At 42.4% G+C, this 15000-nt stretch overlaps 1 protein-coding gene across 3 annotated transcripts in view; it reads right to left on the minus strand.

Moving 5' to 3' along the window:
* LOC122250571 (phospholipid-transporting ATPase VD) overlaps positions 1-15000 on the minus strand; it is a 110958-nt gene that overhangs the window by 49583 nt on the left and 46375 nt on the right. For all 3 annotated transcript variants that reach the window (XR_006222950.2, XM_043012051.2, XM_043012052.2), the window contains exons 3-5: positions 14572-14942; positions 12782-12948; positions 12284-12478 (exon numbers count right to left, since the gene is read on the minus strand). Coding sequence is in view for 2 of the 3 variants with exons in the window: in XM_043012051.2 (XP_042867985.1) it covers positions 12284-12478; positions 12782-12948; positions 14572-14942 (733 nt within the window). In the remaining variant the exon portion in view is untranslated. The remainder of the gene's footprint in view (positions 1-12283; positions 12479-12781; positions 12949-14571; positions 14943-15000) is intronic.

The following is a 15000-nucleotide window of genomic DNA, read 5'->3' on the forward strand; positions in this document are numbered from 1 at the left end:
AAATAAACAGGGAAGGTATGAGGAACTTAATTATAAAAAAACAAAAAACAATATGACTAATTACATATAATGAAAAATACAGAAATGCCAAACATACAGAGAAAACAGAGGGTAGAGCTACACTCCTAACGGTAAATCGGCTATGATCCCTAGTTACGGCTATTGAGGGGAGGGAGGGGAGGGGGAGGGAGGTAGAGCTGCACCCCTAAGTTGTCGACCTTCAGGCAGGATCGAGTGCCGCCTAGATGTGTCTACCCCCCTCCCCTGCCCCCTCCCCCTTCACACTTCCTCTCTCCTCTTCTTCGTTCTCCTCCCTCTGCTTAGCCTTCCCTTCAGCTCTTCCCTCTCCGCCCCTATTCCCCCCTCTCTTCTGGCCTCTATCCCTATCTCTTTCTTTCTCTCTCTCTCCTATCTTCCCTCCTTCCTCTTGCTCCTCTGGTTTACCCCTCTCCCCCACCTCCCCAATCTATCTCTCGAAACTTGGAAACTAAAAATATCTAAAAATAATCCTATTAGTATCAGTAAAAATAGCAATATTACGAGAAATCTTAGCAATAATGGTAGTAGTAGTAGTAATAATAATAATAATAATAATAATAATAATAATAATAATAATAACAGTGACAATAATAATAATAATCATAATAGTAATACTAATGATGATGATGATGATGATATTGATGATGATGATGATGATGATGATGATGATTATAATAATAATAATAATGACAATAATACTAAAAATTATAATAATAACTAAAATAACAAAAACACTAATCAATAATGAATATATCAAAATATTACTACTACTACTACTACCAATAATAATAATAATTATCTCATTAACTTACAAAAAAAAAAATCAGCCTCGAATTTACGATTTTTTGAGAAGCATGTTACGCTCAGATTCGACGATGCTGCACCCCGAAATCAATATCAATTCCGTTTCTGCAACACATTTTTCTGCACCCCCCCCCCCCACACACATTTTTTTCTTACATACATATACTCCACACAATTAACAACGTTCACTTTCTCCGTCCCTTTAGTAGTTACACTAGACATCCACATAGTAACGGCCATCACTTCATGCAATACAACTTGCAACTAGGAGTCTCTTACGCTATTCTTAGCAACAGAGTCTTTAGCGCTGCGACCGCGAGGTAACATGTTTTTTTTTTTCTTGCTCTTTTAAGTTCATGTTGGAATCTCGTGTAACCACTCTCCGTCACTAGGACTTCGTATCCGACGGTAAAACCACATATTTGGAAGTATATTCACGCAAAAAATGTAAGGACGTATATGCGATATGCAAAAAAGGATATGCCGTATATACAAGGACATGACACGCACATATCTATTCACGCATACACATACACACGCACATATTAAAGTCACACACATAAAATCAAACAAACACAAAGAAACAAACAAACAAACACAAACAAACACACAAACAAACACACAAACACAAACACAAACACACACACACACACACACACACACACACACACACACACACACACACACACACACACACACACACACACACACACAAAAAAAAAAAAAAGCCAAGGTACCTGCCCCTCTTAGATCTCGCCCTTGAAGAATGCATCGGAAGCAGGTCTTTCACTTGAGGGCAGCCTCAGTTCGCAGGCAACAGAGACACTCAACACAGCAACAACAACAAAAAAAACACCCCCCAAAAAACAACAAAAACAAGTAGTTCCATTAGCAGCCACCCGAATTAAAGTCACAACAACAAAAAAAACTTCCTCTTTACCGGGCGGCAACGGTGGGCCCGATCTCATTAAAGGTAATTAACGGCTATCTGATTAATCCGCAGAGGGAAGCCGTGATCCCGGATCATCGCCTACCACGCGACCACTCTTTTTTTTACGTCTCACTTAATTGAAAATGACAGTCTTTCACTCTAGCACTTCTCTCCTAACCGGGAATTATTTATTATAGAATTTGGCTCTCAGGTTGCACGTGAGCATATCTTTTATTTCTTTTTTCTTAATTCAGAAAACGTATTTTTGCAATTCATCGGAGAGGAAATGCCGAAGTCATGAAAAAATTATGATTACTCATTTGCAATCCAAAATGTAAATTATGCAAAAAGTTTGAATTAATTAAATGAACATTTCGTGCGGTAAGCAATTACGGGTTCGGTTATAATTACTACCAAAACATAAATTCATTAAAAATATAGCAAAAATCATCTTAATAATAACATTAATTACCACTGTTAATAATGACAATCATCAACACCATAACGATGTTATCAACAACGTAATTACAGTACAAAAATAAATATAACACCTTAAAAATAACAACAAACCAATAAACAAATAAATTTCAAACCAAGCAAAACAAAAGCCAACTCCCAAGGAAACTTTCTCCAAAAGCTCCCAAGACCATCTTGAGGAACCTATGATGATGCAGCATCACCTCCGCCCGGCCATATTGCCTCTCCTCCGACCTTGGTATAATGAACGGAGGAGTTGCGTGCGTGCGGGAGTGAATGAGTGAGTGAGTGACTCGTCAAAAGAGATGGATTGGAACCTTTTATCACAGTAATCTACTTTCTCCTCTCCTCTGAGCCACTCTCTCCCTTCTTTTTCATTAAAACTTAATTCTTAAAAAAAAACTACATTTATTCGATCCACCTCTGACTCATGCTTCTTTTATTTCTTCTAACTCTTCTAATTAAGACAAGGTTGGGAGAATCGACTTGTTTACACTGACAAAACACTGACTCATTGACACCGGGCAAACACGTATCTCAAAGACGTTTTTGTCAGTCAGTCGGAAAAGTTCATCGGAGTCTACATGTAGTCTGCTTCTTTCAATGACAAGCTCAATGCTAACCTGCCTTCGTCACTATCTCCCTCACTGTGAAACTGTATATCAACGTATATCTGTGTATCACTGTATATCTGTATATCACTGTATATTCAAGCGCTTGTCCAGAAGCCAAACGGTGTGTCGCGGTGCCATTCCCAAATCTTGATGTATTCGATGTATGCGATGGATGCCCAGACACTTGGGATAACACTGTTTCGATTTCCTTCTATCTATGCCTGTTAATTAAATCCCCTTTGCTCCATCTTCTAAGAGAAATTAAACACACCCACACACCCACACTCAAATAAAGAAGCGCATACCGAAGTCTCCCCTCTGCATGCGACGAGCCCCGGCATTGCAATTTCCACGGACCTCTCCCCCTGCGTCCTCCTCCCTCCCCCTTCCATTACGTTTATCAATGAATCCCACGGGTTATCATAAACTCCCCTTTCCCTCTTTCCCCAGTCCCTAATCCATTTTCTATCCCCTTCCTACCCCCTTCCTTGCCCATCCTTCCCATCGACCTTCTGCGTGTTAAAGGGATGTACGGAGAGGGATGTAGGGAGAGGGATGTAGGGAGAGGGATGTAGGGAGAGGGAGAGGGAGAGGGAGAGGGAGAGGGAGAGGGAGAGGGAGAGGGAGAGGGAGAGGGAGAGGGAGAGGGAGAGGGAGAGGGAGAGGGAGGGGAGGGGAGAGAGAGAGAGAGAGAGAGAGAGAGAAAAGAAAGGAGAGAGAGAGAGAGAGAGAAAGGAGAGAGAAAGGAAAGAGAAAAGAAAGGAGAGAGAGAGAAAGAGAGAGAGAACTCTAGAGAGAAAGTCTTTGTGTTTACGTAATGTATCTGATAAAATGCCGTCTCTATAAGGATGTTGCAATACTGTACAATGTTTTACGTTCAATCCTTTGACATAGCATTATGGTGAATGATTGAGAGAGAGAGAGAGAGAGAGAGAGAGAGAGAGAGAGAGAGAGAGAGAGAGAGAGAGAGAGAGAGAGAGAGAGAGAGAGAGAGAGAGAGAGAGAGAGAGAGAGAGAGAGAGAGAATGTAATAAATGATTTCTTCACTATTTTCGTTTTTATTAGTGGTTAAACGCGATACGAGTTACTGGTTAAACGCGATAACAAACGATAAACAATTGCCGAGTTACTGGTTAAACGCGATAAAAAAAACGTTAACAAGTGCCGAGTTAGGGGCAAAACGAGAAAAGGCGCTAAACAAGGTATCCTTTGTTTCTGTAAATACACGTAAGTAAAGTTATGTTTTCCAAACATGATACAAATCGACAATTAAATCAAATCGACGATTAACAAGTGCTATCTGATCTCTTGCATAATCATAAAATTTTCAAATGACATTAAACGTAGTAATATTGAGCCTTGACGTCAATATAAATTTCCCGTGCCGTCAACAAAAACTTCCTACAACCTTATCACCCTTTATTAACACTTCTTTTTTTTTACTTTCCCTACGTAGACCGTGCTACGCCGGACACTCAATAATCAATGGTAATGTCTGGCATATCTATTCCTTTCGTTTCTTGTTTCGTTTTTTCTTTCTTTTTAATCTATTTTACTTTACTCTACTTACGTTTCTGTTCAAAATAATATGCCTTATAAATCATACAGTTCAGCATCATCTACAATATAAATCGTATAGTTTAGATTTATAATTGTATAGTCTAGTGACATATCATTTATAAATCGTACAGTATAGTATCATACACTTTATAAATCGCATAGTCTAGTATCATATACCATATAAATCATAGTTTAGTGTTTGCAAATGGCAAAGTTTAGTACTATCATATACTTTATAAATCGAATTGTTTATTATCACAGAGTAAATGAATCGATAACCATACTCCATTGTGAAGGGGAGGCCCACACAATACTATTACCTTAGATGAAGCCATAGAAGATCTAGCCATTCAATATCATAGAAAAGGCCTAGAGATATAATCTATATTATCCTAGAACCCAATAACCCAGTATTAAGCATAGTGTTCTTCACGACGTCATCTAACTTCTAAGATGAGTCAAGGGTGTATGAGGGGGGGGGGGGGTTGTGTTTCTAGCTTCTAGGAAACTTAATCTGATCCTGATTACTTTCATGAAATGATAAGAGCAGAAAAAATAGGCAACTACATCGCGAGTTGCCACGTACTCTTTGTTTACAAAAGAGGAGGAGTCACTCGGAATGGGGACGCAGCCAGTTTCAAAGACTTTAAAACCAGAAGAGTCCAGTAACTCACGAGCATTGTTGCCAGTTGTTGGTCACTTGCAGTATGATTTTATTTCCAATATTGATGTTGATATTACACAAACGCCGAAAATTTTGCTACTTTTTTCCATTTAAGGTATCTTTTCTTTTATCTTATTATTTCTTTTTTATTCTTTTAGTCTTTGTCTTTATCTATTTTTCTCTTTCTCTAACTATTTCTTTAGTCTCTCTCCCTTTATCTAATGAGTCTTTCTCTGTAACATTTCTCTCTTGGCATCCGTCTTGTTCATCCATCAGGCTTAATGTTTTCTAATCGATCCATCCAGTTTTATCTCTCGATTATTTTTTTTTTATCATATCAAAGAATCAAATTTCCTTTAAAATCTCTACTTCAATGCCCAAGTTTATTCCTGGTTGCATGGTCCATCTCTCACCATACCTACCTGTATTCGGACCATATTCATCTTGATCAATAATAAAATAAAAAAAGAACAATAAAGTGAAAGTCATCACCAGTTTACCATTCCTTGTACTTGTCTTCGAAATCTCATCTGATTCACTCAGGGTCTAAATTTCCATCTCCAATTTCAAATCTCGAGTTTAAAAAGAAAATAGACTTCCAACTCGTCTCCGTCATAAGGAGGCAGAGCACGCTCCTTTATCCGGCTGATGCCAACAATCATTCTAATGAAGTGTGGAATATTCATTTTCTTGTGGTCTTTCTTTTTAATCATGTTCCTTTCTTCTTTGTTTTCTTTATTTCGGTTGTTCGTTCCATCCTTAGGCCTGCATGCCTACCTGCCTGCTTGCTTGCCTGCTTGATTGCTTGATTGCTTGCTTGCTTGCCATAAAGTATGATGAAACTTTAAGACTCGTGGAATCTCCGTCACAGGCACGCAGAACACACATCAACCTCCTCCTCTTCCCCCCCCACCCCCCACCCCAACCTCCGATAGCCCCGCCATGCATAATAGCCGAGACGTGCGCACCATAACCAATCCATTGAAAAGCTTCCATTCATTAAAAAAAATAACATAGACGCGCTATGCACCCTAATCATATGACCGGCCGGCATCTTTCTCCCCTCCTTTTAAGAAGAAGCTTCCCCGCCGCTTGCTTCGGGGTTTCTTGACAGCAGCAGCGGAAGGGGAGAACGAGGTGGGGGAGATAAGAGATAACATGTGCAGATGGACTTAGATGTGGAGCCAGAGAAGGCTGTGGAGTTATGAAGAGGGAGATGTACAGGGGAAAGATAGGCAGCGACAGAGAGAGAGAGAGAGAGAGAGAGAGAGAGAGAGAGAGAGAGAGAGAGAGAGAGAGAGAGAGAGAGAGAGAGAGAGAGAGAGAGAGAGAGAGAGAGAGAGAGAGAGAGAGAGAGAGAGAGAGAAAGGGGGGGGGGGGTAGACATAGGGAGAGGGAAACATACAAACAACTAAAGTTTTTTTGTTTTTTTTGACACGTTTGTCTTCCACTCCTGTGGCTCGTCAACATCCTCTATAAACCGACAATAACGTCATTCTACTGCGCTTTCGTAGAGAAACCAACTACAATCACATTTATTTGATATGTTTTTCAAATATTCATTTGATCCTCATTCATTGTCTATCTATCTATCTATCTATCTATCTATATATATATATATAAATATATATATGCATATATATATATACATATATATATATATATATGAATATATAATTTTTTTTCTTAAATATGTATAAATGTATAAATATATAAATATATAAATATATAAATATATAAATATATAAATATATAAATATATAAATATATAAATATATATATATATATATATATATATATATATATACATATATATATATATATATATATATATATAAATAAGAACGCGCACCGAGAACAGTCTTCAAGATGTGCGTGGCGTTAGTCTCCACAGACAAAAACAAACAATGCTCTGTCGGGTTATCTCCTAAGGAAAAAAACCCTCTCAAAAAAAGAGAGAGAGAAAATCCCGAAGAATCTCCCAAACGCACACGCAACATACAATGTCTCCTTCAAGTTTCCAGATTCACAAGGGAGGAGGGGGAGAAGGAATAGGAGGAGGGGGAGAAGGAATAGGAGGAGGGGGAGAAGGAATAGGAGGAGGGGGAGAAGAAATAGGAGGAGGGGGGAAAGGAGAGAGAGTGGGAGGGCATGGGAGTGAAGGAAGGGAGACATGAGAAGGGAAGGAGGAGAAGAAAAGTGAGAGGATGGGAGAGGGGGGAGGGAGATATGAGAAGGGAATGAGGAGAGGGAAAGATAGAGCATGGGGAAGGGGAAGGGCGGGGGAGGAAGGGGAGAGTAAGAGAGAGGGAAGGGAGTAAAGGACGGAGATAGGACGGAGTAAAAGGAAAGGGAGGAGGAGGAGAGAACATGGGAGAGGGGGAAGGGAGAGATGAGAAGGAATGGAGGAAAGGAACTAGAGAGAATGGAAAAGGGGAAGGGGGAGATTAGAAGGGGAGGAGAGAGAGAGAGAGAGAGGATGGAGGCGAGAGAGGGTGGTGGGAAGGAGAATAGGTAATTGGTAAGGCGTAGGGGAATCACAAGACATGACAGATAACGACGAGAATTCTCAGCGAGCAGCAGCAATGGCAACAACAACTGCAGAAGCAGTAGCAGAAGCAGTAGCAGAAGCAGTAGCAGTAGCAGTAGCACCCATATCTTCGAAGCAGGAAATGCACCTTTCGCGTTCTGACGTCACAAGGGAGACAAGAAGTGCAAACAAGGGGTCCCCCACGCGTTCTATATTCACCAGGTGACCTACTCCTTCCAACATCCTCTTCGGACACCGCCCTCCATCTTCTGCTTCTGCTTCTCCTTCTCCTTCTCCTTCTCCTTCTCCTCCTCCCTCTTCTTCCTTCCTCTTCTTCCTCCTCTTCCTCCTCCCTCTTGGCTCTTGGCTCTTGCCTCCCTCCTCCTCCATTATACAAAAGCAAATATACCCATCCTCTTTTTTTTCCCTTAAGATTTCCTAAAGTTCCTCGTCATGGACAGGTGATTGGGAAACACGTTCCCCTCCAGCGATCTCGCGTCTGGGAATTAGCCAGAACGCCGGGGAAAAAAGACAAAGAGAAAAAGCTAAGAAGATGAAGAAGACAAATAATAGCTACCCTGTTTGACCTTAGCCAGGCAATGGTGCATCCGATGACCAAGACCTAATAGAGATGACGCAACCGAAGACAATGCACTGGGAAGTAGAGATCGGGAGAGGGAGAGAGAGAGAGAGAGAGAGAGAGAGAGAGAGAGAGAGAGAGAGAGAGAGAGAGAGAGAGAGAGAGAGAGAGAGAGAGAGAGAGAGAGAGAGAGAGAGAGAGAGAGAGAGAGAGAGAGAGAGAGAGAGGAGAGAGAGAGAAAGAGAGAGAGAGAGAGAGAGAGAGAGAGAGAGAGAGAGAGAGAGAGAGAGAGAGAGAGAGAGAGAGAGAGAGAGAGAGAGTGAGAGAGAGAGTGAGAGAGAGAAAGAGAGAGAGATAGATAGAGAGATAGATAGATAGATAGATAGAGAGATAGAGATATATATAGAGAGAGAGAGAGAGAGAGAGAGAGAGAGAGAGAGAGAGAGAGAGAGAGAGAGAGAGAGAGAGAGAGAGAGAGAGAGAGACAGACAGACAGAGACAGAAAAAATAAAAAGAGAAAAATAGAAAGATAAAGGTAAAGAGACGGGAGAAGGACAAAGATACGGGGCACATGGGAGGGGGGGGGGGTGTCATGAAGCAAGACGAGCGATCCAAAGGAATTTAGAAGAAAAAAATAATCACCGAAAATCCCAGAGCTTCAGGTAGTAAATTAATAAAAACGGTCCGGCCATTCATCACACCACTATTTCACATCCGCCTTAATCAAATCATGGAGCCAAATGTAATAAATAAATGAATAAATGAATAAATAAATAGAAACCATTCCACCACGACAAGCATCAAGTGCTAGAAAGAAGAAGTAGGAGAAGAAAAAAGAAGAAGAAATCGAAAGAGGAGAAGAAAACGAAGAAAGAGAAGGAGGAGAAGGAGATGAAAAAAGAGGAGGAGAAGAAGAAAGAGAAGAAGAAGAAAGAGAAAGAGGAGATGAAAGAGAAGAAAAAAAAAGAGAAAAAGAAAGATAATAAGAAAAACGAACAAAAAGAAGTAAAAAAAGGAAAAGAAAAGAAGGAACAAACAACACTCTAAGCCCCCCCCCCCCCGCCGCCCTAATTCTCACTCCACGTGTGGAAAACGGCAAAAAATCCAAAGGAAATAACAAGGCGCGTAATTCAATATGAAAATTATATTGATTAAATGCAGGAGAAGCCTAATATAAACTTAAAGAGGCTTACGAAAGGAAGGATATTTGAGCGGGGGGGGGGGGAGTTCTGCTGGTGTTGCGTCACCGACGATTCCATATAACATTTTTCCTTCTTTGTTTTTTTTTTCTTTTTTTTTTTGTTACTTGTTTACGGACTGCTTCTCTCTCTCTCTCTCTCTCTCTCTCTCTCTCTCTCTCTCTCTCTCTCTCTCTCTCTCTCTCTCTCTCTCTCTCTTTCTCCCCCCCTCCCTCTCTCACGCACATCCCACACAATTCTCGACTTCCAACTCAACCGCCCCTTGCTTTTACAACCAAATGCCATTTCTAACTATGACCGCCCTGGGCAATGACACAAAATGCCACCGTGCCACCGCCGATGCCGTTTCCTAATGGCAAAAAAGCGACATCAAAGTCATGGGTAACATATCCGCTTTTCAAACGCCAAGTAGGAAACATACGAGTCGCTAATTGCATATGCGCGCGCGCGCGAGTGTGTGTGTGTGTGTGTGTGTGTGTGTGTGTGTGTGTGTGTGTGTGTGTGTGTGTGTGTGTGTGTGTGTGTGTGTGTGTGTGTGTGTGTGTGTGTGTGTGTGTGTGTTCGCATGTTCACACAGATCATGAGGGAACACGTGGACTGGGTAATGGTCTTCTAGACAGACAGACACACACAAAGATGCAGACGCAGACGCAAACACAGACATACACATCATCATGATCGTAATCATGATCATGATCACGATGATCATCACAACCAGCACAACCAGCACCACCACGTAGCCGGGGCGACGGCAGTGTCACGGCCAGCGTGCGACCCCGAAGGGCGCCGCGGCCTCCCGGAAGGACACCGCCATCCATCCGGACTCCTGGTGGGGTGGGGGGAAGGGGTGACAATGGCCGAAAGCTGCGGGCCGGAAGTCCCCGCATGCGTCACAGGCCGTGTTGACGGGGGCTGGATAATGCAATGTTTACACTCCGCGTCCCAAGGCCGACACACGCAAACAGGATACACGCGACACAAATACATACGCGCGACACCTTTCTTGCCCTCGGCCACCCTGACCTGTGTTGGCGATATAGCGAAATGACATTCAGAGAGACTCGGATTAAGGGAAAGGTGTGTGTGTGTGTGTGTGTGTGTGTGTGTGTGTGTGTGTGTGTGTGTGTGTGTGTGTGTGTGTGTGTGTGTGTGTGTGTGTGTGTGTGTGTGTGTGTGAGAGAGAGAGAGAGAGAGAGAGAGAGAGAGAGAGAGAGAGAGAGAGAGAGAGAGAGAGAGAGAGAGAGAGAGAGAGAGAGAGAGAGAGAGTGCACACTAATCTGCACGTGTGGCGGTGATGTTATTTTTGGTACGTAATAATAGCCGTTTAATGTACACGCACGATTCAAACGATCTTGCATCACCTACAATGCTGGTGGAGACATGATAAGGTGCTACTTCGAAATCATTACGTCCAATACACTATAAAAATAACAAAATGATCGAACCAAAAATTAACAAAGCTAATCATAAAACATCAGAAAAGAAAAAAAAGAAAACAATATAAAAAATCAAACCGAGAAAATCAGAAATACATAAAGAAAAACTAAATCAAAATCTCCCAAAATTAATAATACATGACGGAGAACAAAATCACGAAAACAAAAAAAAATACAAAAAAAAAGAATGCGAACCAACGCAAACCAGTCCACAAAAAGACAAAAGACGAGACCACTAATCCTGTTCCGACCGCCAGCGCTCGCCGGAGGTGTGCATCCCGCCCGCCGAGTCGTGTCCGGAAATCAGCACATCTGCCTCCGCCAAGCCACTCTTTCCCTTTGTTACCTTCCCAGGCGAGACTTTCACGCGAAAACCGCCGCAGAGGACATGCTTTGACTTCGGTTTTGAATTGTTATCACTTTTCTATTGTATTCCAGTTGGGGAAAAGGACAATTGGTGTCATGGTGGGACTTTACTGATAGTGGCTAAGTATGTATGCCGCAGTTAGTCTAGATACGGAATTATCATTTACGTGAAGGATCTATGAATAATGCATGTTTTGCCGAGTTTATTGACTCACATCATGTAAAAATACATGTGTTAACATAATATTTATGCGGTTGCCATTCCCAGGTAGAATAAAATATATAAAAATACATGTGTATTAACATTCTTCCCTCACAAGGCTACATTCCCACTAGTTTATGTCTGATAAGTAAATCCCTCATCATCAAGTAGCTCAAGTAGCACCAGCGTCCAGTGCCAAGCCAAGTACCAGGACACACATAATTAGGTTACCAGACTCCGATTATGGCAAGGGTCGTAAATTATTCCCCCTTTTCCTTGGCCAGGTAGAGCGAGCGGCAACCATCACGAAGAGGCACTGGAATCTGCAACGATGCCTGCCGCCACCTTGCACAGAAAAGTGGCTCTTAGCATTGTGAAAGCACACTTCTTTTTTATTCGCAGGGATCTTGGGAGTGTTTGTGAAAGCAGCCTAGGAGTTTCACTCGACTCTCGAACGAAAACATTACAATTCATCAAACAAATTTGAGAAATCTGTGTGTTACGCTAAAACTTGCGCGTGACTGTGTGCGTTTGTAGTAACTGAGTGATTCTGCTCTAGTTCGCCATTTTTTGCGTGGGTTCGTGTATATACAAAAGTGTGTGCATGCGTGTCCGTTTAGAGGGTGTAGGTGCAATATCATGTGCAACAGGCGACGACTAGACACAATACACCAAGAAAACATAATACCTCGTTCCTCCCTCGGCCATATTTCATAACACAGCAGCATAAAGGGACCCTACCAACGCAAACCCCATGCCGGCGACTCGCAACTTTAATCAAACGAACTCTCCCTTCTCAACGTCTCTCCGGGGCCTGAGGAACACCCTGACGAACACTTGCAATAGGCCGACACCTGCTGTACACGCTAGAGGATACTCACCTGTTGTAGACGCGACAGGTGGCATTGTTGACGCGGTTGTCCGAGTGCCATCTGCGGCGGTCCTCGAAGGCATCCTTGATGGCGGTGATGCCCAGTACGAAGATGAGGGGCAACATTGCCACCTCCTTCCCGAAGGCATTCACCGCCGGCACGAAGTTGAGCAGAACGATGAACAGGAAGTACAGGTTGGCAAACCTGGGAGAAGGAAAGATAAATGCATGACTACAGAGAAATGAAGGAAAAAGGGAAGCCATCTTATGTCTTTCCTGTATTAAACATATCCTAACGAGTGTCTTCATCGATACCAAAAAGCTTTAATCTCCCCAATGAAGGTGGGGCCCCGCATTCAAAACCCAGCTAAAAGTAAGAATTCCATCAAAAAGAAAAAAAATCTTTACACTAAACAAACAAAACCACATTGAGCCGTTGCTAGAGCACCTCTTCCTTATTAAGAATCTTTCCTAATCCCCCCATACACACCCTTCACCTGAGACTCACCTGTGGAACTGCTCGAACAGGTTCTTGGGCAGAAAGGAGAGGATGGTGTACTTTGTGGTGCAGATGCGGTTGTCGGGGTACGAGCCGTTCGGGTGCTGTGTCCGCGACACGTGCGGCGGAACCACGTGGTTGGCCACCACCACGCGCGTCCGCGACTCCTCCGGAACCTGTCACGGTTGGGAACAAATAAACACATGAATAAGATGGAAAAGTTTATAAAGAAATTCATAAATATATTTCTAAAATCATTATGGTTAATACGATCACTGACAAATATGAAGTTGTAAATAAATGCAAGAGGAAATAAAAATCACATATACATAGATAGATAACAAAATTAATGAATAAACGAATCAATACATGGCAAAACTAATTGGATAAAATTATCTAAAAAGTTAAAATAATCAAGGTTTCGACGAAAAGATCTCTTTGCGTCAAGGGACGTGTATATCTTTTTTCCTTCCGAATAATACAATATTTCTAGATAAAAACAATGATGCAAGCGAAGCCTGTGTTACCGGACTACATCCACGCCTTGTTGCAATCGTCGGTTTGGAAAAAGGGCGACTGGCGTTTTTAAGGCACCGCTCGCCGTGATGTGTTGCAGCACACCATCTGGTCTCTCTCTCTCTCTTTCTCTCTCTCTCTGCAGTCACTTTTTTCCTTTTTAATATCAAATGCAATGTATGGTCTTGCGTCATATCCAGGCGAGCTTATGAGTCTTGTGTAACGATTGCAATCCCCTCCCCTCTTTTATCGTACAAACAAACAGACCCTCTCAAGATGCTATGATTGCAACATTAAGACTTAGCAACACAACGGGACCCGGAGACTTTTGTAACAAACATGAGTTCACATACTCAATATCTAACCGCTTGCAAAAGTCAATTAAATACTCCAATATCTTATCCACTCTATTCTATCGATATTACTCTCTACCACAACAATGACACCTAACCTTAGCTCTTAAAAAATAATAAACAAATAAATAAAACAAAACACAAAATCTTATAAAATCCCTACAATATTCATCAAAACCGTCCACCGTTCATAAAAAATCATACAAAAAATTCGCCGCAGATCATTCCCGCGCTAACAAAACACACGGGAGTACAAGCCAGCAGTAGTACACACACTCCGACCTAGCCACAACAAACAACATTTGGCAAGCGCGCCTAACGAACACAAAAACCGACCCTAATTCCCCAGAGAGGTTATAACTAGTTAAATATATGACGATATGCTTGAGGTTAGGAGTTGCAATGGCTGAGAAGTTTTGCACTGGGAATAAACATGCGCATGAACACAAAATAATGATGTAATTTTAGAAATGAACGTATAAATAATATCAAAGTGTATGAATATGTATATGTATATGTATATGTATATGTATATGTATATGTATATGTATACGTATACGTATAAGTATACGTATAAGTATATATATAAGTATACGTATAAGTATACGTATAAGTTTACGTATAAGTATACATATAAGTATAAGTATAAGTATAAGTATAAGTATAAGCATAAGCATATACATATGCATATTGACATGTACATGTATATGTATAATAAATATGTGTATATGTGCGCGCGCGTGTGTGTATATGACTGCTTGCTTGCTTGCTTGCCTGTCTGCTTGCTTGCTTGCCTGTCTGCTTGCTTGCTTGCCTACCTGCCTGCTTGCCTGCCTATCAGCCGGCCAGTTAGTCAGCCAGTCAGCCTGCCTGCCTATCAACCAGTCTACCTATCAACCATCCTGCCTGCTTACGCGCGTGTTGCCTCACCTTCTTCCAGAACATGATCTTCTGCTTGAGCGTCCTCTTGTGCTGGCGGATGGTGTAGATGGACTCCGAGCGCGAGGCCTGGCGCGAGTGGCCCTTCGGGAAGGAGGACGAGCGGCTCAGCGTCTTCTTGTGGTGGTGGTGCTGCTGCTCCCTCTCCCGCGTGCGCTGCTCGTGGCCCTCCGGCAGGATGAAGTCCGTCCTCGAACCCGCCCTCCGGTGCCCCCGCCCGCCCTCCACCAGCTGCCCATGGGAGAAGGCGCGCTGGTGACCCTTCACGTACCCTCCTCCGCTAGAGCCGCCGCCTCCGCCGCTGCTCGTCGGAGTGCCGCCCAGCCCGCCCACGCCCACTGGCATAGTGCCCGCCGCATGCCCTAAGAAGGAGACGGCAAAAGGAAATGTTAATCACAAGTTGCATTACTATTGATTGCC

This window comes from Penaeus japonicus, unplaced genomic scaffold (genome assembly GCF_977035675.1).
Source record: "Penaeus japonicus unplaced genomic scaffold, GWHDUDI00000001_assembly GWHDUDI00000011, whole genome shotgun sequence".
In the NCBI taxonomy this organism is placed as follows: domain Eukaryota; kingdom Metazoa; phylum Arthropoda; class Malacostraca; order Decapoda; family Penaeidae; genus Penaeus; species Penaeus japonicus.